The sequence below is a fragment of the Pelodiscus sinensis genome, chromosome 2 (assembly GCF_049634645.1).
Source record: "Pelodiscus sinensis isolate JC-2024 chromosome 2, ASM4963464v1, whole genome shotgun sequence".
Lineage (NCBI taxonomy): Eukaryota > Metazoa > Chordata > Testudines > Trionychidae > Pelodiscus > Pelodiscus sinensis.
Window position 1 is genome coordinate 32,639,841 of NC_134712.1, and position 19,347 is coordinate 32,659,187.

The 19,347-nt window shown below is 43.3% G+C and overlaps 1 protein-coding gene across 2 annotated transcripts in view; it reads left to right on the plus strand.

Annotated features, from left to right (window-relative positions):
• Nucleotides 1-19,347, plus strand: part of LRP12 (LDL receptor related protein 12) — a 70,156-nt gene that overhangs the window by 18,587 nt on the left and 32,222 nt on the right. The window contains exon 2 of one of the 2 annotated variants that reach the window (XM_075920233.1): nucleotides 5,193-5,249. The exons of the other annotated variant lie outside the window; for it this stretch is intronic. Coding sequence (XP_075776348.1) covers nucleotides 5,193-5,249 — 57 coding nt within the window. The remainder of the gene's footprint in view (nucleotides 1-5,192; nucleotides 5,250-19,347) is intronic. 2 annotated transcript variants of the gene reach the window in all.

Genomic DNA, 19,347 nt, shown 5'->3' on the forward strand with positions numbered 1-19,347 from the left:
AACTTTTCTGTGACTAAAATGGCACAGTTTCAAGCTTTGATATTTCGGGTCTTTCCAGGGTTATAAGCCTGTGTTGTTCCAGTTAGTGAACTGAGGTTCTCCCTTTCTCAATGGCTTGAAGTTCCTCATCCTATCTTTGCAGGATGTTAAGATACCAGACTTAATAGTAGTGATATTTATGTACAGATTATACCTCCCTGAACCGGGACTCTCTGGTCTGGCAATATCCAGGTTCTGCCAGGACCACAGATGTTCTTGGAGGTTTGGCCCACAAGAGAGGAGTGGCAACAGAGGGAAGAGGGGGGCACAGAGACTCAGCTGGGATCCAGGGGGCAGGGTATCAGGGATCTCTGGTCACTGCAGCCAGGCAATAGCAGTGGCAGCCACAAAACTCTAGCCCTGGCTATGGATAGGGTTGCCAGGTGTCCAGTTTTGAACCAGACAGTCTGGTATTTGAGCTTTGTCTAGGAAATGAATTGAGAAAATACCAGACATATAAATGTCCGTTATTTTCTAATTAAGTAAGTTTTATTATTATTATAAGTATCAGTACGTAGTTGTGTACTGTACTGCCTGGCTGGAAGACACACTCACACTGCGTGAGCATGTCTACCAGCCAGACAATATGCAACTACACAGTAGAGGGGTGGGGGCGGGGCCAGGGCCAGGGCAGAACTCGCCTATGTGCACCGACGGGACCATGCATGGGATGGGCAGCACCTCGGGATCTACATGCGCCTGGGTCAGCCCCAATCCCCCGCCGGCCAGTTTCGTGCCCCCCCATCTCCTCTGGCGGCCAGTTGCTAGCCTTGCTTTCCCCAACCCCCTCCCGGCCAGCCCTGCTCCCTGCTGGCCGGTTCTCCCCCCGCCCCGGACCCTCTCCCAGCCAGCCTCACTCCCCCCAATCCCCTCCCAGCGAGCCCTGCTTCCCACTGGCTGTTCCTCCCCCCCCCCTCCCGACTTCCTCCTGGCCAGCCCCACTCCCCCCAAACTCCTCCCGGCCAGCCCTGCTCTTCTCCCGGCTAGTCGCGCATCTGAGATCAAGGGTTTCTGGTATTTTTTTGAAATCATCTGGTAACCCTAGCCATGGAGCTCGGGGATGGGAGCGGTAGCCACAGAGCTCCGGCAGTGGGGCTTGGCTAGAGCCCTAGCCAGGGCAGCAAGACATCATGGACCTTGTTGGGAGGGACCTCCCCTGGTTCAGCAAATCTCCTTGTTTGGGACCAGTCAGGTCCTGAGGGTGCCGTATGAGAGGTCCAACCTGTATTAAGTATGCTGCTGGTATAGGATTGATTTTACATGTTCTCGGTCTGTGGCAGGAGACGACGTTTCTGGGATATTTGACAAAAAATGTATCATTGTCAAATCGTATTTTACGCTTTTAATAGGTCAGGGGTTTAGGCTGTTGGAATAAATCCCAGGGTGAAGATTTGTTCAGAGTTCAGACCAGGCATGCGCTGTTTAAAATTTTTAAGCTCTCAATTTTTGCAATTTATCTCATGGATATGGGCCAAAAGTGTGGAGGGATACCTGCATATATTATGTGTGAGAGAAAGAGAGAGAATATGGAATTTAAAAGAATTGGAGGCTTCAAAACTAAGCACGTAAAAGCCAAAGAATACCAGAGAGAGTGCAAAATGCAGGTTTGTTCATGGCCCTGATTTCTGTTTTGACTGTTCTTGTGTGTTGCTGGCTTGGATTTTTAGTATGTTAAGTCTGGTTTTGCTGCAGTAGTTCCTGGAAGTGTATTGTGGCTCACCATAGTTGAAAGGATGAGAAATTGAATCTGTAACAATAATGTTCTTTCTTCAAAATGGTCATTTGTCAATGAAGTTAAATGGATACTAAGAGAAAATTGTATTTGTTGTGACAAAACATACTTTCCTTTTAAATGCTCAGTTTTCAGTCTCTAGTCTTTTGTGATGTCACCTCCATGGTAGTTCAATTGCTATGATGTCTTCAGATAAGGAAGGACCTGTATTTCTAATGAATAAAATGTTTAGGCAGAAGAATAGAGAGTTGAATGGAGAAATATTTAAAGACTGCTGAATGCATAATAATAATAGGAACACAAGCCTAATTTTTCCCCCTCTAATGAAATTTTTTAAATTTAGATTTTAGACAACCTATTTAACATGCAGTTTGGTTAAATTTTGTGTGTTGGCAGCACATTTCTTCCTGAGTTCATGTTAAGTTAAAAAGATGGGCAGACGTTGATTTCCTACGGCTTTCCAGTCAGAATGACTCATAGTAAATTCTGCTGAAAACTGCAGGAAGTTGAAGTGCATGTAGTGTGGTAAAGCATGTTTAAAAATGTTTGTTGTATAAGAGCTATTCATTTTGACACCTTATTCCTGATAGTTATATGTTCAACAGAAGTGCTTCCATCCAATCTGGTGTTACGGCATAATGCTAGCACATTACTTTTTAGCTTTCGTTAAATTAGCTATAGTTATCACTTGTTATAGCAATTTTGCCATGGCAGGTCTTCAATTTATAAACCTCTATTTTAAATTATATAATCTGGATATTAAAAAAATAATGGCCTGGACTTAATCTTGACATGGAAGGCTTCAGTTTTTGAGAAACATATCTGCAAAAATTGTGGAGGAAGGGAATAATTATTGGGTCTACTGAAATAAAAAAAGTCTTTATCCAAACACAAAATACGATTTGACCATACTATGTTTTTGCAATCCGAGGAATTTCTCTAAACTGGGTATGCCATTTTTAGTCTCTCTGTACGTGTATGCATTTTCTCTAAATTTCATTTATTGGCATGAACTGAAAAACATTCAACACTTCAAAACAGGATTTACATAAATGTAATATATTGTCCAATTTGACTGAATATAATAGGAATTTACAGTTAAGTCGCCATTTGCCATTTTGCTCTTCAACGAGAGACAATTATTTGTTTTTAATCTTAGCCCCACATTGTTAAAAATATTTTTGCACAGACCACTATTTCTAACTTCTCATAGAAAATGAAGGCAGAATTAATTTAAAAAATATTGTAGGCATATGCTATCAGCCATCAAGATATCCTTGTTCATCAGAAATTTCTCTTGTTCTTTAGTTTGCACTGAACCTATCTACACGTCAGAACACTTAGATAATCTGTAGCTTCCTCTACTTTTTACCAGGGTTATCCCATGTTCCCTCTATTTTTTTTTTCCATCCATAGGTAGAATTAATGTTATGTGCACCAAATAGAGGTGATGTGTGGATGTGCATCACCAGTAGAAATAAAACAAAAAAAACCCTGTAGATATAAATTATAGTTTTTAAATTACCATAACTTGACTCAACCCAGGACCGGTTAGGGTGGCATTTTAGAAAGTGTGAGTGAAATGCATTGCCCCTTTCAGTAGATTGGCACTCAAAGCAGCCACAGCAGTAGCAACCAGAAAGCTCCTCCATTTGACTCCTGAGCCCTGTTGTGTTCTCCTCTTCCCCTGCACTGCAGAGTCTGGGTCCCAGAGCAGAAGGAGGAGAAACATGCTGACATCAGCGCTACCTTTTTCCCCTGCGAGCAGTGAGTTAGGAGTTTCGAGGCAGACTGCAGAAGCAGCACTGAGGCGCACCTGAAATGCAAGGCTCTGGATAGAATGCTGGGTGGTTGCACAGTTTGTGAACTTTAGATGCCATGGCATTTCCCAGTGAAGTATGGTGTGAGGTAGTGTGGGTGACCTCCACTGGCTGCTGGCTGCAGCACGGCCCAGCAGGGCAGGGGATGAGTCATTATGCAAGGGGGGCTTCAACCTGTCTGTCTGACCAGTGATCTCCTAGGGAGTGGAACAATGGGAAGAAGGGGAGTGGAGCCCTGGCCGGGAGGCAGGGCTGGAAGTGAGTTAGTTTCTGTCTGGGAAGGAGAAAGGAGAAGGAGCTAGGGAAGGGGCTGGGATTTAGGGGCCCAGCCACCCCCCATCTGAAGGGGGGGGGGGCATTGAGGCCTCCTAGCCCCAGTTCCTATAACCAGATTACATCTGTGCTGTGCTGTGTCCTGGAGAAGCAATAAACTCCCTATATTCTACTGGCTGGTGGAGTCTGTCCGTGCCATTACGGGGGTGCAGGAGACAGGGGAACCCCGACGTGCTGTCATATATGGCAATCCAATTTGGGCAAACATTTTAGGAGCACTAAAGGATTCAGAGTTTAGTACTTTCTAAGAATCACTATTTAGGAACCTTTTTAGGATTGAGTCTTGTTGTAACTGGTCTGGTTTAAGCTATAGGTTCTTTTTTTCTGAACAATGTACACCATCCATGAAAACAGCTGTTTTGTATGATTGTCAGCTTCACATACTGTAAATGGGCTGCTGAAAAGGCATGTGTCATTATTAGAAGGCTCCAAAAATAGCTGTAAAAGTTAACCAAATTCCAGGGAAAAAGAAGGGGGAGTGAAAGTTGATGTAGCACAGGGAGAAATGCACAAAGAAAGAGAGGAGTAGAAATGGAAAAATGTTTGCATAAAATGGGATGAAACTAACATACCCTTCTAGAGAAAAGAGATCTTTAAAAAAAAAAAAAAAAACCACTACAACATTGGAATCAACATATTCCATCAGAAAAATGTTAAATTTGTGACCTAGTGGCTGGCAATAAAAATATCCTTTTTGCTTAGCCCTTAGTTTACTTTTTCCATACAGTCTTTACATGGCACATTTTAATTTGCAGTGCACATTGGTGGCTAGTCACTGGTTAGATAGAAATTTATCTTCTTGGATAGATGAACAAGCAGCATTCATTAGCAAAGTTATCTCTCATGGGTGTCTTTGTTTGCATAACAATTGCTTTCCTTTTAAAAACAACAGAGAATGATTAATTTAAACTAGCTTCCCCTGAAAAATAGAATGATTGAAATAAAGTTAAAATGTTACATGAGATCCAAATCCTCTCTCTTTTCAATGTACTGGAAGTTTCTCAAAATCCTAAAAACTTTTCTAATTTCCAGTTTATTCAACCACTCCATACAGAATGATAAATGTGCTTTGTTTTCATCATAATTGTACAATAGATGTTTTTTTCTAGTCTCCCTGAAATGTGTTGTAATAGAAGAGGTCTGAGATCTCAAATATTGAATATTAATCAAAGCAACTCAGTTTTGTTCTCTCTTCTGTAGAAGAGTATCTGAACAATTTTTACAAATTTTATCTTGGAAATTAGTTTATTCATTATGTTTAATTTTAGGAAATGGTGCTCTTGCAGAACATTCTGAAAATGTGCATATTTCAGGAGTGTCAACTGGTAAGTCATTTTTTGTAATGTTTAAATTTCATGCATGACTTAAATGGTAAATATTGAAAGCCACCTGGTATCTTAAGAAGAGATATTTGGCTATAAAAATTATTACTGCCTTTTGCAGCATGTAATAAGGAATGAAGCAACTGGAACATGGAAAAATTCTCATAAGATAAAATTGATACCTGCATGCTCATGAACAGATTATGCTTTTCTAAGTGGACTGCTTAATTATTTTTCCATACAAACATTGAACTAAGAGAAAAGTTGGTTTAAGTTGAATTGATATTTTCTTTCCACAGCAAAGTTTTGTGAAATGAAATTTATTGAAATGTAATTTTGGACACACTTGCTATCAAAGAATAACAAATCCAGAAGTTATACATTTTGCTTGATTAGATTGACACAGTACCTGAAACTACTATTCACTTGACTGCACAGTTTCTTTAATATAAAAAAATGTAGGCGCTCATGAAACTGAGGAACTGATAGATGCTGGTGTAATACAGGCAATAGCATGGACAAGCAGTGCTAAAGACTTGCTATGCTCCTTTACCAATATACTGTAACACAATCTTGCCTGCAGCCTTCTAATTATTGTCACTCATACGCCTTTTCTGAGGAGTAACAGGAAATGTTATAGGAAAGGAAGGATGAAGGTGACTCTCAAGTAATCTTCATTGGTAACTTCAGTCTCCAGAGATAAAAGGCTAGTAGATTGAAATACTGTTAGCTGGGCTGTGGGCAGAGCTTTTCACTGCTAGTACATATATTTAAGATATTTGTACTTCAGGTGATTGAACCACTTGTAAACATAGATGAGTTAGCACTCATGCAGTACTGCAAACTGTCTGTTGGGTGAAGTTTTACATTTCCACTGTACTACACAAAGGTTTTGCAGCGTATGCGCACCTTACTTCCCTTTGGGATGGAGTAGGGTTGTGGTGGCACTGTGGTTACAGTCGTGGGACTTGAGACAATGCAGCTGAATGGTCAGTGTCAAAGTCACTGCCCTTAGGTTCATGTGCAGCCTAGTGGCCGGAGTCAGTAGAGTGTCCCTCAGGTACATGACTGTATTTCTTAGTGGTCAGAGTCAGGTGTAGCCATCAGTGAGGGGATAGTAGCTGGGTAGGAGTATCTGGTTCAATTCAACTCAGTCCGGGCCCAGGGCCCTCTGCAGTGATTACATTTACCACCCAGCCAACAGGGTTTGTACCGCAACACACTGACTTTACATAGGTGGGAGATACCTTTCACTCTGTCTTCCTGGACTGCTTCCTATTGTGGTTTCAGAAGCTGTTGTCCAGGTCTCTTGGTTGTTCCTTTGTATGGTAGCATCCTGCAAGCCAGACTCCTGCTAGTTGATTGTAGGTAGCAGGTCTTTGGTCTGGTTTCTACTGTGGGCTACAGCTGCTCCTGATCTGGAGCATCCACTGAGCTTACTTTCTCATTGGTAGCCAGCCTGCTGAGCTGAGCTGCTCTCCTTTAAACTAACGCAGTAGTTGGGGCATGCCTGTCAGGGTCTGAAGGATTGGATTTTCTCCCATAGTGTGGGATTAACCCTTTCCCATCAAATGTGGTGTATGGACACTCCATCTCAAGTGGCTTATAAGAGACTTCAAGAAGCATTCTCAGAGCCTAGTAAAATTGAGTGAAGAAATTTAGCTACTATGGGAAATTCCCATTAGTTCCTGGGATACATTCCTTTTCCAAGTCATCTTTTCAGAATGGACGCCTGGATGTAAACTCAGCTCTTGCCTTTGCTTAGAAAAAGAAGTTTACAAAACTTGAAAACCCTATCTTTGGGAGTTTGCTTTGTGATATAGTGTCATGTGATTAAAATTCTCATTTTATATGAAGATACTTTTCTCTAGGTAAGTTTCCATCAGACTACTTATTTCCATTGCTTCTCAGGTGAAGATTTGTCACATTAAATTACATTAAGGCTTTGTTGACCTTTCTAGTGCTGCATTATCAGCATCATTTCATCAGAATTGATGTGCAAAGTAATGAAGTATCATGCATGTTTTTGGCATTTTATAAATAACAGCACAGATGTTTACAGCTCTTATTGAAAATGGGGTGGACCTAGCTTCTCAAAAAATGTGAAATCTCATGCAACAATTTTTTTTTAACTTCCTGGATCTTGTCTCCTGGATCTCTTCCCTTTTTCTTCTTGTGACAACCTGTATTGTGTGTCAGTGCAGGGGGAGAAAACATCTTTTGTTACCCATTTTCATGTATGGGTGGGTAGAAAGTGATGGAGACTTCAGCCAATCCTCTAGTAGTCTGACCAGCACAGCTAAGCCTGTTCCTAGCATAATCTTAGGGGAACTGTAAGGCTGTGTCAACATTGCAATTTAAAACTTAAGCTTTTGAGTTTTGGTTAATGGGCTTTCTAATTAAAGGTAAATCTATTCTGCTATCCCCTGCTTTTATGAAGTCTGGTTTTATTGAAAGGTTGCTCATTGTTAAATCAGGCAACTTTTCTGGTTCTTGCTAGGTAAGTGTCACTTTCTTTTTCTTTACTATTTTGATATTAATTCTTGCAAAATTAATGTCATGATATTTTCAGGAACTCTTTCCTTCTCTTCTTCATTCACCCCAGGCACTCTACTCATACTTGAAAGTGATGGTTTCCCAACCTGGGGATATGGTCAACTTACACAGATACAGGTGCAGGGAGCAGAGGACAGTAGTTGTGGATGTGGGGAAAGCTGCTTAGCTCTATAATGTGTACTTAAAGCTAGGCATAGCAGTAGTCCATATATGCAGTGATGCAGACCATCCATCTTGTCTTACAGCAAATTACTTCAGTCATCAAAGCACATGGTTGCTTCATCCAAAGCAGCAGGTAGTCTTATATCTACAAGCAGGAGATAAATGCCAGGAAAAGAGAAAGATGCTAGTAAAAGTATAAGGGATATTAGAAGGGGCATTGAGATGGAAGACAGCCATCCACTTAATGCATTGGTTTTCAAACTTTTGCATTGTTGACCCCTTTCACATAGCACACCTTTGATTGTTACTGCCTCTAATCAATTTAAAACCACATTCTTTGTCGTTAACTCTATTATAAATTCTGAAGGAGAAGCGGGGTTTGGGAGTGGAGACTGACAATTTGTGATACCTCTTCCCCCTTCCTCCCTCCCCCCCCAATATGTAATAATGTTGCAATCTCCAGTTTAAGAACCCCTTCACTAATGGGTTTTAAGTAAAGGAAACAATACACAAATGTTGGGAACCACAGGTATAAGGCGACCTTTTTTAAAAAAAAAAAAAAAAAAAAAAAAAGCTATTCAACTTCTATGGCAGTGTGTCAGCACCTGTATGGGACAAGTGTAACCCCATACACTTACATACATTTTTATAATAAATTGCCCCTTCTGACCAGGGCTTGGTACAGTTGTCAGTGTATCTCCTTTTTCTCGTCCGATATCATGCTCTGCTCATTCTTTCCTGCTTTTTTTTTCTTAATTTACACCAATGGCCAGAAAGCTTGCTTTCTTTTGGTGTCAAACTGAAGTGGCATATATATGAAAACTTGGTATCCAGTATAGTTACAAGTAATATCTAAAGTAACTAAAACTGAAAAGCTATTAGTAAAAAAAATATTCACTTGTATCAATGTATTTTCTGCTGCGTGTGTAATCAGTTTAACTGTTTTGTTGATTCAGTTACACTCTTCTTGATATCACTTTCATTCACATGCTCACAGCTACATGAAGAGGTGTTCAGGGCTTGTCTACATCTGCAATTATTCCATAACAGCTGTTGCTTTTTAAATTCACACCCTGCCTTAATCCAAATTAACTTTGTGAACAAGTGAAGTCATGCTCTTCCACAGGTCCTGCTCTTGGGTAACTACCATTAGTAGTATTGTAGGTGCACACAAAAAAGGGGATGGGACCAGGAATGATCTAGAATTGGTTTGTTATAGGAGCTCTTGTAAAAACCCTTATTGTCATCACTAAGACTGCTGTAAAAATAATTTCTTCAAGGGAACTTAATGTACCTATTTTTACACGATTCTGTATCAAAAATACACAATATTGAATTTTGTTATTTCTCTTTTGAAAAATTATACTTTTTTCCCCTTAAGTGAAATTCTCCATTGCAAGGAGAGATTTTTTTTTATAAACTTCATTCCATATTTCTTAAAGTGCATCCACTGTACAATTAATATTCCTGACTTTACAGCTTTCTCTAGTGCTTTGGAGTTTTTGGATTACATTTTGTTTGAGAATAAATCATAGATCTATCCGTAGATTCCAAAACCAGAAGGGGACCATTATGATAATCTCATCTGATCTTCTGTATAACTCAGGCCAAATGACTCCCCCAGAATAATTCCTACAGCATATATTGGGGGGGGGGGGAGAATCAAATTTGGTTTTAAAATTGCTGGTGATGGGAAATTCAATACAATTCTTGGTAAACTTGTTCCAATGACTGATTACCCTGTTAAAAAAGTAAGATGTAATTTCAATCTGAAATTGTCTAGCTTCTTGTTAAATCTAGATTTAAACCTGCTGCCTGTTGGGATCAAACAAAAGGAAGTATTATTTCATATACCACACAGTTCGCCAGAAGCTGGGACTGGGCAACAGGGGATGGATCATTTAATGATAACCTGTTCTGTTCATTCCCTCTGGAGCCACTGTCGAAAGATAGGCTATTGGGCTAAATGGTCATTATGTAACACTTGTTACCCATGTGTATATTTATAGACTGTAATAATCACTCCTTAACCTTTTAAGCTAAAGAGCTTGAGCTCTTTAAGTCTATCACTATAAAACATCTTATCCAATCCTTATATCGTTTTAGGAGTTTGTACCTGTATCCTCTCCATTGTATCAATAGCCTTCTTAAATTGTGGATACTAGAATTGGATATAATATTCTATCAGCAATCTTGTTGTTGCAAAATGTAAAGTAACTTCTCTATTCCTATCTTCAGTAAAGAACAGAATAATCATACACCCAGATGAGCACAATTTGTTGGACAAAGAATCAATATGACTTTTGTTAGATTAGTAAAGCATGCTTTCTCTTTTCAGAATTCTTTGGGGAGAGGGAAGGGTTGTCAAATGTGTGGATGGGGGGTATGGTGTACTTGGACTTTCAGAAAGCAGTTGAGCTCCCTCACCAAAGACTCTTAAGCAAAGAAAGAAGTCATGCTAGAAGAGGGAAGGTTCTTTCATTGAACAGTAACTGGGTAAAAGACAAACAAAGGTTAGGAATAAATGGTCAGTTTTCACAGTACAGGCAGTCTCCAAGTTACGCGGATCCGACTTATGTCGGATCCACAGTTACGAACGGGGTTTTTCTCGCCCTGGAGGACGGGTGCGGCGGGACGCCCAGATGCGCCGCGGTCCCGCCGCCCGCGCCCTCCGGGGTGAGAGAAGCTGCTCCGCGTCTCCCTGGTCTGCTGGGGGGGAGAGCCAGCCCCCCCCAGCAGACCAGGGAGACGCTGAGCAAAGCTGCGGAGCACGTGGGCAGCGGGACAGCCCAGACACACCGCGGCTGTCTTTGCACCCCGTCTCCCTGGTCTGCTGTCTCCAGCAGACCAGGGAGATGGGGAGCAAAGCCGCAGAGTACGCCGGCAGCGGGACAGCCGAGGCGCATCTGGGCTGTCCCGCTGCCCGCGTGCTCCGCAGCTTTGCTCCCCATCTCCAGCAGACCAGGGAGACGTGGAGCAAAGCCGCGGAGGACCCGGGCGGCGGGACCGTGGTGCGTCTCGGTCCGCAACCTGCGTCTCCCTGGTCTGCTGGGGGGGGGGGGGGGGTGCAGCTAGTGCGTTCCCCCCCCCCCCCCCCCCCCACCGGCAGACCAGGCTTTTCTCCGGACGCCTGTGGTAGAGCAGCTGGGGCACTGCCGGTTGGTCCCGCAGCGCCACTCTGGGCGCTACTGGACCAACCCGGCAGCACCCCAGCTGCTCTGCCCCAGGCATCCTGATTCAGCCACTGCTGGTCAGTTTCAGCAGCGGCTGAATCAGGATGCCTGGGGCAGAGCAGCTTGGGTGCTGCTGGGTTGGTCCAGTAGCGCCGAGGAGCGACGCTACTGGAGCAATCCAGCAGCACCCCAGCTGCTCTGCCCCAGGCGTCCCCAAGTCAGCCACTGCTGAAACTGACCAGCGCTGACTACAGGAAGCCTGGGGCAGAGCAACACTGTTTCAGGCTTCCTGTAGTCAGCCGCTGGTCAGTTTCAGCAGCGGCTGAATCTGGACACCAGTTCATACTTACATACAGATTCAACTTAAGAACAAACCTACAGTCCCTATCTTGTATGTAACCCGGGGACTGCCTGTAGAGAGAAATAAATAGCTATTAGCCAAGATGATCAGGAATACAGCGGCATACTCTGGTCTCCTTAAGGGTATGTCTACACTGGAGTTAGATACTTCCAGCTGATCCATGCCAGCTGACTCAGACTTGTGGGCTCAGGCTAAAGGGTGGTTTAAGTGCAGTGTTAACATTTGGGCTTGGGCTGGGGCCTGGATCCTCAAGCCCTTGAACCTCGTGAATTCCTGGAGCCCAGCCTCAAGTGCATATATGTACACTGAAGTTAAACAGCCCTTTAATCTAAGCCAGTTGGCATGGGCCAGCCATTGGTTTTTAATTACTGTGTAGAGGCTTAAGGTATGCCTGACTGCTAGATTCTGGGACTGGATGACTCAGGATGGATCATTCAATTATTGCTCTGTTCTGTTGATTTCTTCTGAAGAATTTGGCATTGTCCACTGTCAGAAGCCAGGATCCAGGACTAGGTGGCCATTGGTCTGACTCATAATGGCCATTTAATGTTCTAATTGAGACTCCCTTCTTTGTGCATCCAAGATGGCATTAATCCTTTTGGTCACAGCATAATACTGGGTTCAGCTGACTATCAATTATACTCTCCCAGTCTTTGAGTAATTTTTCCCCAGGATAGTTCCAATCATGGTGTAAATACGGCCTATATTCTTTAATTCTAGATGTGTATGTTTACATTTAGCAGTGCATTAAAATGCACACGGTACAACCTTGCTGTAACTCCCTTTGTAATAGTGAGCCTGATCTCTGGATCCTACCTCCAGCTCTGCCTACTGCAGAGGAGGACTGAGAACTCCTCCAGCCCAGGACTACAAAGGTAGGGCAACAAGGAGTGGGGTGAATGTTAGAGACCACCTCCAGGGCTGCAAAGGGGAGGGGGGACTACAAGCTGGGGGAGGGGAGTGGTGGGCAGAGAACCTCTCTGCTCTGTTAAGAGATTCAAGGTGTCAGCTGCCCCTCTTCTCAGTAGGCCTCTTTACCTATAACAACAAATAGCTCAGATCCCAAGGAGTTCATTACAGGCAGTCCCCGACTTACGCGGATCCGACTTATGTCGGATCCGCACTTACGAACGGGGCTTTCTCGCCCCGGAGGTCGAGGTGGCGGATTGCTACCTGCGAGCTCCGGGGAGAGAGAGCCCCATTCGTAAGCTGCTCCGGTGCCCCTGGTCTGCTGGAGACTGTCTCCAGCAGACCAGGGGCACCGGGTGGGTTCCCGCGCTTCTGAGGCTTTGCCAGAGCAAAGCCTCAGAAGCGTGGGAACCCGCCGCAGCTGCGGCTTCAGTCCCGGTGCCTGTGGTCTGCTGGGGACCGTCCCCAGCAGACCACAGGCACCCGGACTGAAGCCGCAGCCGCAGCGGGGTCCCGCGCCTCTGAGACTTTGCCAGAGCAAAGCCTCAGAGGCTCGGCACCCCGCTGCCGCTGCGGCTCTGCTCCCCGTGTCCCTGGTCTGCTGGGGGGGGGGGGGCGCAGATAGTGTGCCCCCCCCCCCCAGCAGACCAGGCTTTTGTTTTGGACCCTGGGGCAGAGCAGCTGGGGCGCTGCCGATTGGTCCTGCAGCGCTGCTCTGGGCTCTACTGGACCAACCCGGCAGCACCCCAGCTGCTCTGTCCTAGGTCCTGATTCAGCCGCTGCTGGTCAGTTTCAGCAGTGGCTGAATCAGGATGCCTGGGGCAGAACAGCTGGGGTGCTGCTGGGTTGGTCCAGTAGCGCCGAGGAGCGGTGCTATTGGAGCAACCCAGCAGCACCCCAGCTGCTCTGCCCCAGGCGTCCCCAAGTCAGCCGCTGCTGAAACTGACCAGCGCTGACTACAGGAAGCCCGAGGCAGAGTTGCTCTGCCCCAGGCTTCCTGGAATCAGCCGCTGATCAGTTTCAGCAGCAGCTGACTTGGGGATGCTTGGGGTTCTTAAGTTGAATCTGTATGTAAGTCAGAACTGGCGGTCAGTTTCAGCAGCGGCTGAATCTGGACGCCAGTTCCGACTTACATACAGATTCAACTTAAGAACAAACCTACAGTCCCTATCTTGTACGTAACCCGGGGACTGCCTGTATAGTGAGGGTGTATAGTGAGGGTGTATAGTGAGGGTGTATGTATTGTTCGCTTGCATTCAGCTTACAAAACTTTCTTTATCAATGACTTGTTCTGTTAATCATTTACCACTCTTGTAATTTTTGTTATGTGCAAACTTTTTTAGTTATGATTTTGTTTTCTTCTGCCTCATTTTATAAACGGTATTAAGCAGTGTAGGGCCAAGAATTGATCCTTGAGGGACCTCACTAGACAACGATTCCCTATTTACAATTATATTTTCAGACCTGTCAGTTAGCCAGCTTTTAATCCATTGAATATTTGCATATTCATTTAGTTTTTAATCAAAATGCCATGTTAGTTCTAAGTCAAATGGCTCAGAAGTCTGTTATCAATATTATTATCAACACTATTATCTTTATATTTTTATATCAGCTGCTCCAGTATCTTGCTCTTGGTCTTTGTGAGACTGGCAGGCTTATAATTACCCATGCCATCCTGTTTATGCTTTTTGAATATTGGTGCAACATTAACTTGTTTTCTGGAACTTGCTGAGAATGAACTTCTAACATTCCAGTTAGATCTTCAGCTGGATCACTTAAAACTCTTGGACACATGTTATCTGGACCTGCTGATAAAGAGATCTCATTTTAGTAGCTGCTTTTTCCATTCCACTAGTATTTGTGGAGGTTGATAAGACTAGTATACGATATGATATTATATAACTACATATTTTTTTCCCAAATGCAGAACAAAAATATGTATTGAACACTTCTTCCTTTTCTTCATTTTTATTGGTAATTGTTCCACTGAGTAATGGACCAATGCTACTGGCAGGATTCTTTTTATTTTTAGTATATTTCTATAAACTCCTCTTCCTTCTGCTGGTCATATATATTTCTCCTTCTGTTTGTTTGCTTCCTCTATCGATTTTTCTACAGTTACTGTCCTCTGATTTATGTTCTTTTTTTATCTCTTTCCTTTCCTCTATTTGTTATAATTTTAAAAAATAATATATAGCTGCCATCACTTCTCCTTTTAAACTGAATCAGTTTTCAATGAATATGGTCTTTCCCCTTTCTTTTGTGCTTTTTGGAAGCATCCAGTAAAGTGTTCTTAAGCTATTCCTAATTATTATTCACATTTTTCTGATTAAATTCTTCCTCCCAGCTAATTTAGCTCATAGTTGTTTTCAGGTTTGTGAAACTGACATTTTAAAATGCCAAGTATCTATTTTATTACTGGTCTGGACTCTTTGTTTACACAGTATAAATGTGGTCAAGTCATGATCACTTGTACCTCAGCTACTATTAACTTTTAGTTCTGTAATCAGTCCCTCTTTAAATTAGAGATGTTAAATTTAGTTTAATGAACTAATCAAATAGTCAATGGAATTTGCATTGACTGTTTGACTAGTCTATAAGGACACCACTGCCTATGAAATGTAGCAGGAGCCCTGCCGGCTCTTGCTACATTTCAAAGGCAGAAGTGCTGCAGGGAGCATGGGGCCAGCAGGGGACTCAAGCAGTCCCCTGCTGGCCTCCTCTCCCCTTCATGCTTTGCTTTTGAAAAGTACAAAAGCTCCACTTTTGCTACATTTGAAAGGCGGAAGCATTGCCAGTTTCCTGCTGTGCCTCTGCCCCCCTCCCCTCCAGAGACGGTACTGGGGGGAAACATCTTTTAAGCCAGCCTCCTTCCAGCACCTGCTCCTGTTCCCCCTCTTGTTGCCTCTCTCTGATAGAGGCAGCAAGGGGTGGGGAAGTGACTAGTCGAGTCACTAGTCAGACCTATCATTTAGTCAGCTTTTTATCCAATAAGCATAGTTGACTAGTCACTATCATCCCTACTTCAGATGTCAAAATGAGGTCGTCTACTGAATTTCTGTGTGTTAGGTGCAACACATTTTGAATTGGGAAATTATCTAAAATATTTAGAAATTCTAAGGATGTTTTAGTAATGGAAGCATGAGACCACCACCATATGCCACTCAAATTGAAGTCCCCCATGATACCACTTTTTTTTCATACACATTCTAAAATAGATAGATGCCTGAAGAGCAAGTCATCTATTCACAAATTTGATTTGATGGTCTGTGGAAGACACTTGCTGATGCCCCATATTGTGCTTTATCTGTTAGGACATGGATCCATAAACCTTCAAGATAATTTTCTTCTGATTTATTGATGACTTATACACAGGTAACACTGGTTGAACTTTCCAAAACTGGTGTTCCTGGACCAGGGAGTCCTGGCTGGGAGCCCCAGTGGCTAAAAGGCTAGTGGCTCAGAGCCTGGTGGGGCTGAGACCACCGCCAGAGCCCCGATAGTGCAGCAGGGGCTATGGCAGCTCCCGTAGCAGTGTCAGGGACATGGCAGTCATGGCAGCCCCGATAGCGGGACCGGGACTGAAGACACGGCAGCTCTGATAACAGGGCAGGGGCAGTCTGGGCTGCCAGGATCACAGGAGCATGGCAGCCTGAGGATGAGTGGGTGGCAGCTTGGGCTGGCAGCAGGGAGGAAAGATGGTCTGGGGAGCCGGTAGCAGGTACCTCCTATCGTCCAGCAGATTCCTCATTCGGGATCAGTCAGGGTACTGAGGGTGCTGGAGCAGAGAGGTCCAACCTGTACCATTTTTGACAGAGTGCTTCTTCCCCTAGCCTTCTGCCCATTTGTTCCTTCCTAAATTGGTTATAATAATTGACTTACGTTCTAATCATTTGAATCATCACACCAAGTTTCAGTAATACCAGCAAGATGTCTAATTTAACTTTCATAACTGAGCAATTTTAATTCATCTTGCATTTGGGTTCAGTTAGTTCATGGATTTTTTTTTTTTTTGTCCTTTGATTTCTTGATCAGTTTTTTGTTTTCGATACTCTGGGGGTTTTTTCTGAGCACTCATCTTCCTTTGTACCCTCCCCTTTTGTTAATACCTTAGGGTATGTCTACACTACCCTCCTAGTTCGAACTAGGAGGGTAATGTAGGCATACTGCACTTGCAAATGAAGCCCGGGATTTGAATTTCCCGGGCTTCATTTGCATAAGCGGGGAGCCGCCATTTTGAAAACCCCGCTGGTTCGAACCCCGTGCAGCGCGGCTACACGGGGCTCGAACTAGGTAGTTCAGACTAGGCTTGGTGGAACGAGGTGTACCGGTAGTTCGGACTAGGAAGCCTAGTCCGAACTACCTAGTTCGAGCCCCGTGTAGCCGCGCTGCACGGGGTTCGAACCAGCGGGGTTTTAAAAATGGCGGCTCCCCGCTTATGCAAATGAAGCCCGGGAAATTCAAATCCCGGGCTTCATTTGCAAGTGCGGTATGCCTACATTACTCCGCTAGTTCGAACTAGCGGGGTAGTGTAGACATACCCTTATTGAATATTGTAGCTAGTCTTTTCCCAAGGGGATAAACTTCACCTCAGTTGAAGAGGAATCTGTGCACTGCAGCTCTCTCACCATAGAAAAGTAGACCAGTGTTCTACAAAACCAAAACTTAGCCACTGGTTTACTTCGTCATTGTAGATTAATTTAAATCATTGATTTTTAAGTGAAGTTACCAAAAAAGCTAGTTGACTTTTTAGAATGCACAAAATTAGAATGCACTTAATTTTGGAGTAAGCCCCATTGAATTCACTGGCACTTTTATTTTGTCAAACAGTTATAGAATGGGGTTCCCTTGGAAAAGCTGAGTTATGCTAAAGTAAAATAGGGAATAGATTTATGGCATCACCATAATGTTCTGTGGCCATGATGTTCAAAATAAGGGGCATGTATTATATAATCATTGAATGCTAGAACTAGAAAGAACCTCAAGAAGTCCCCCTCGCAGCAGGACCAAGCAATTGGGAACTGACAACTCTAGATTTTGCCTTACTGCAGCTTTCTTTATTGTGTACTTGAGTGACAGATTGTAAACTTATTTAACTAATTAAACAGCCATAAGGATACACTTTTTTTCCCTAGCAACATCAAACAGAGCAAACAGCTTGGGAATTTATTTGTCAAATCACACTTACACTAAAAGGCACAGTCTTGAAGAATGACGCATTGCAAAGTGAATTATTTCAGCTAACACATTGATCCACTCAGCCATATCCATATCTTCATCCACATCATTTTTCCCTAGTAAGCAGTTTTCCTTATGATGTTTCATTCTTGCAACTAGGTCCTGCATCATCTTCTTGCACTGTTCACATTTGACATGTTTTCCTTTTTTACCCAGGGAATGAATTTCTTCAAAATATTCCTAGAAAGGGTCTCTTACACCCAGAAGCCATGACAGTTTTTCTGTGGCAAAACTGTAGAGGAATATAGGAAACTGTGTTGAATACTGTCTTCCCTTTTTCTTTTCAGTACACTCCACTGTTCCTTTCTATGCTGATTCTTTCCTTTCCCATATATTGTCTCTCTGTCTTTAATACAATGTCTTAACTAACAACTCTGTCATGCTTGGCCCAGGTCCACAACCACAGAATAAAAACAACCCTATTCAGCTTGTCTTTCGTTGCATGTGCTACTTTTTAGTCTTCTGGGAAACAGAAATTGAAGACCCAGAGCTTTCAAGAAGCAAGAGTAAGTACTTACCCTGGACAGACTAGCACCAGTTCACTTTTATGAGACTAAGTGTAGCATGTTTGTGATGAGATTTAAATGAGAAATTCAGTATTTTATTGATTTTTTTTTTTAATAAATCCAATTTTTATCTACTCTGCCTCCGTCTTCCTTTGCTTGTGGAAGGATCTCAGAGCATATTACTTCCAAATTTCCTGAAGTAATCTGTTATCAGAGCTACCTGACAATACAGTGTCATTAGTGCTTATGTGAACCTTCACCACTAGATTTTTTTTTTTCCAACAACTTCACAAGCCTTTCCAGTCTTAAAATGATATCCTTTATCTTTGCTCGGAGAAGGTAGCACACTTTCCTGTTGGGCAGATGTGGCATCCACAGATACATGTCTCTCTTTCCTTGGAATTGCTGCGTCTTGAGAGGTATCTTGCACACTTTCCACGTGGAGGGTTTGGAATCAATTGAAAACTTATTATTGCATTTCCCCCGGATGGTCTCCTCTCTGGTGGCCACAGTCTGCCCATCCTCATCAGTCTCCAGCCATGTAGAAATGCCCGCATGACGTCTTCCTGTGACAGTTATGAACTGCCAGACCTCATCTGAGTTTCTGTCTCTCCAACCCTTGGTGGCTAGCTCCTTTCTTCCTTGAGCTAGGGATAGTGGGGTTAACCTGAACCTGACTGTCTAAGAACTCTTCAGTGTCTGTGGTTCTCAGTAGCCTCTCTAATGAATTTTTTTTTTTTTTTGTCCAAAACAGCTACTAACTTAAGCTTCATATACAAGAAGTCCCATCTGGTTTCAGAGGAATGGAAACATGCTATGGACGTTGCAGGTCAGCACCACTGTTTAGTCTCAGGCCATCTTGAAATCTCGCATATCACTGTACCTGGAAGGGAAGACTGTCACATTCTGGAGCCAGCACAGGGCTGGAGCTTCTGTACACAACATGTTTGTGGCTTGGACTGTGAACCCCTGCTCCACAGCTGGGGCTGAAGCCAGGGTTCTGTGCCTCTTTCCCCATCTTGCCTGCAGCTAGGGCTTTGTCTCCCTCATGGTGTGTTGCTCTTCCTCCTGCCCCCTCTTCAGGCTTAGCTGTCATTCCACCCAGTCCTGTTCCCTGGTTCTTTTAATAAAGTCATAATGTTTTTTTGTTAATTGCCCATGACCAGTCTGTGACTTACTAAAAATAACTGACACAA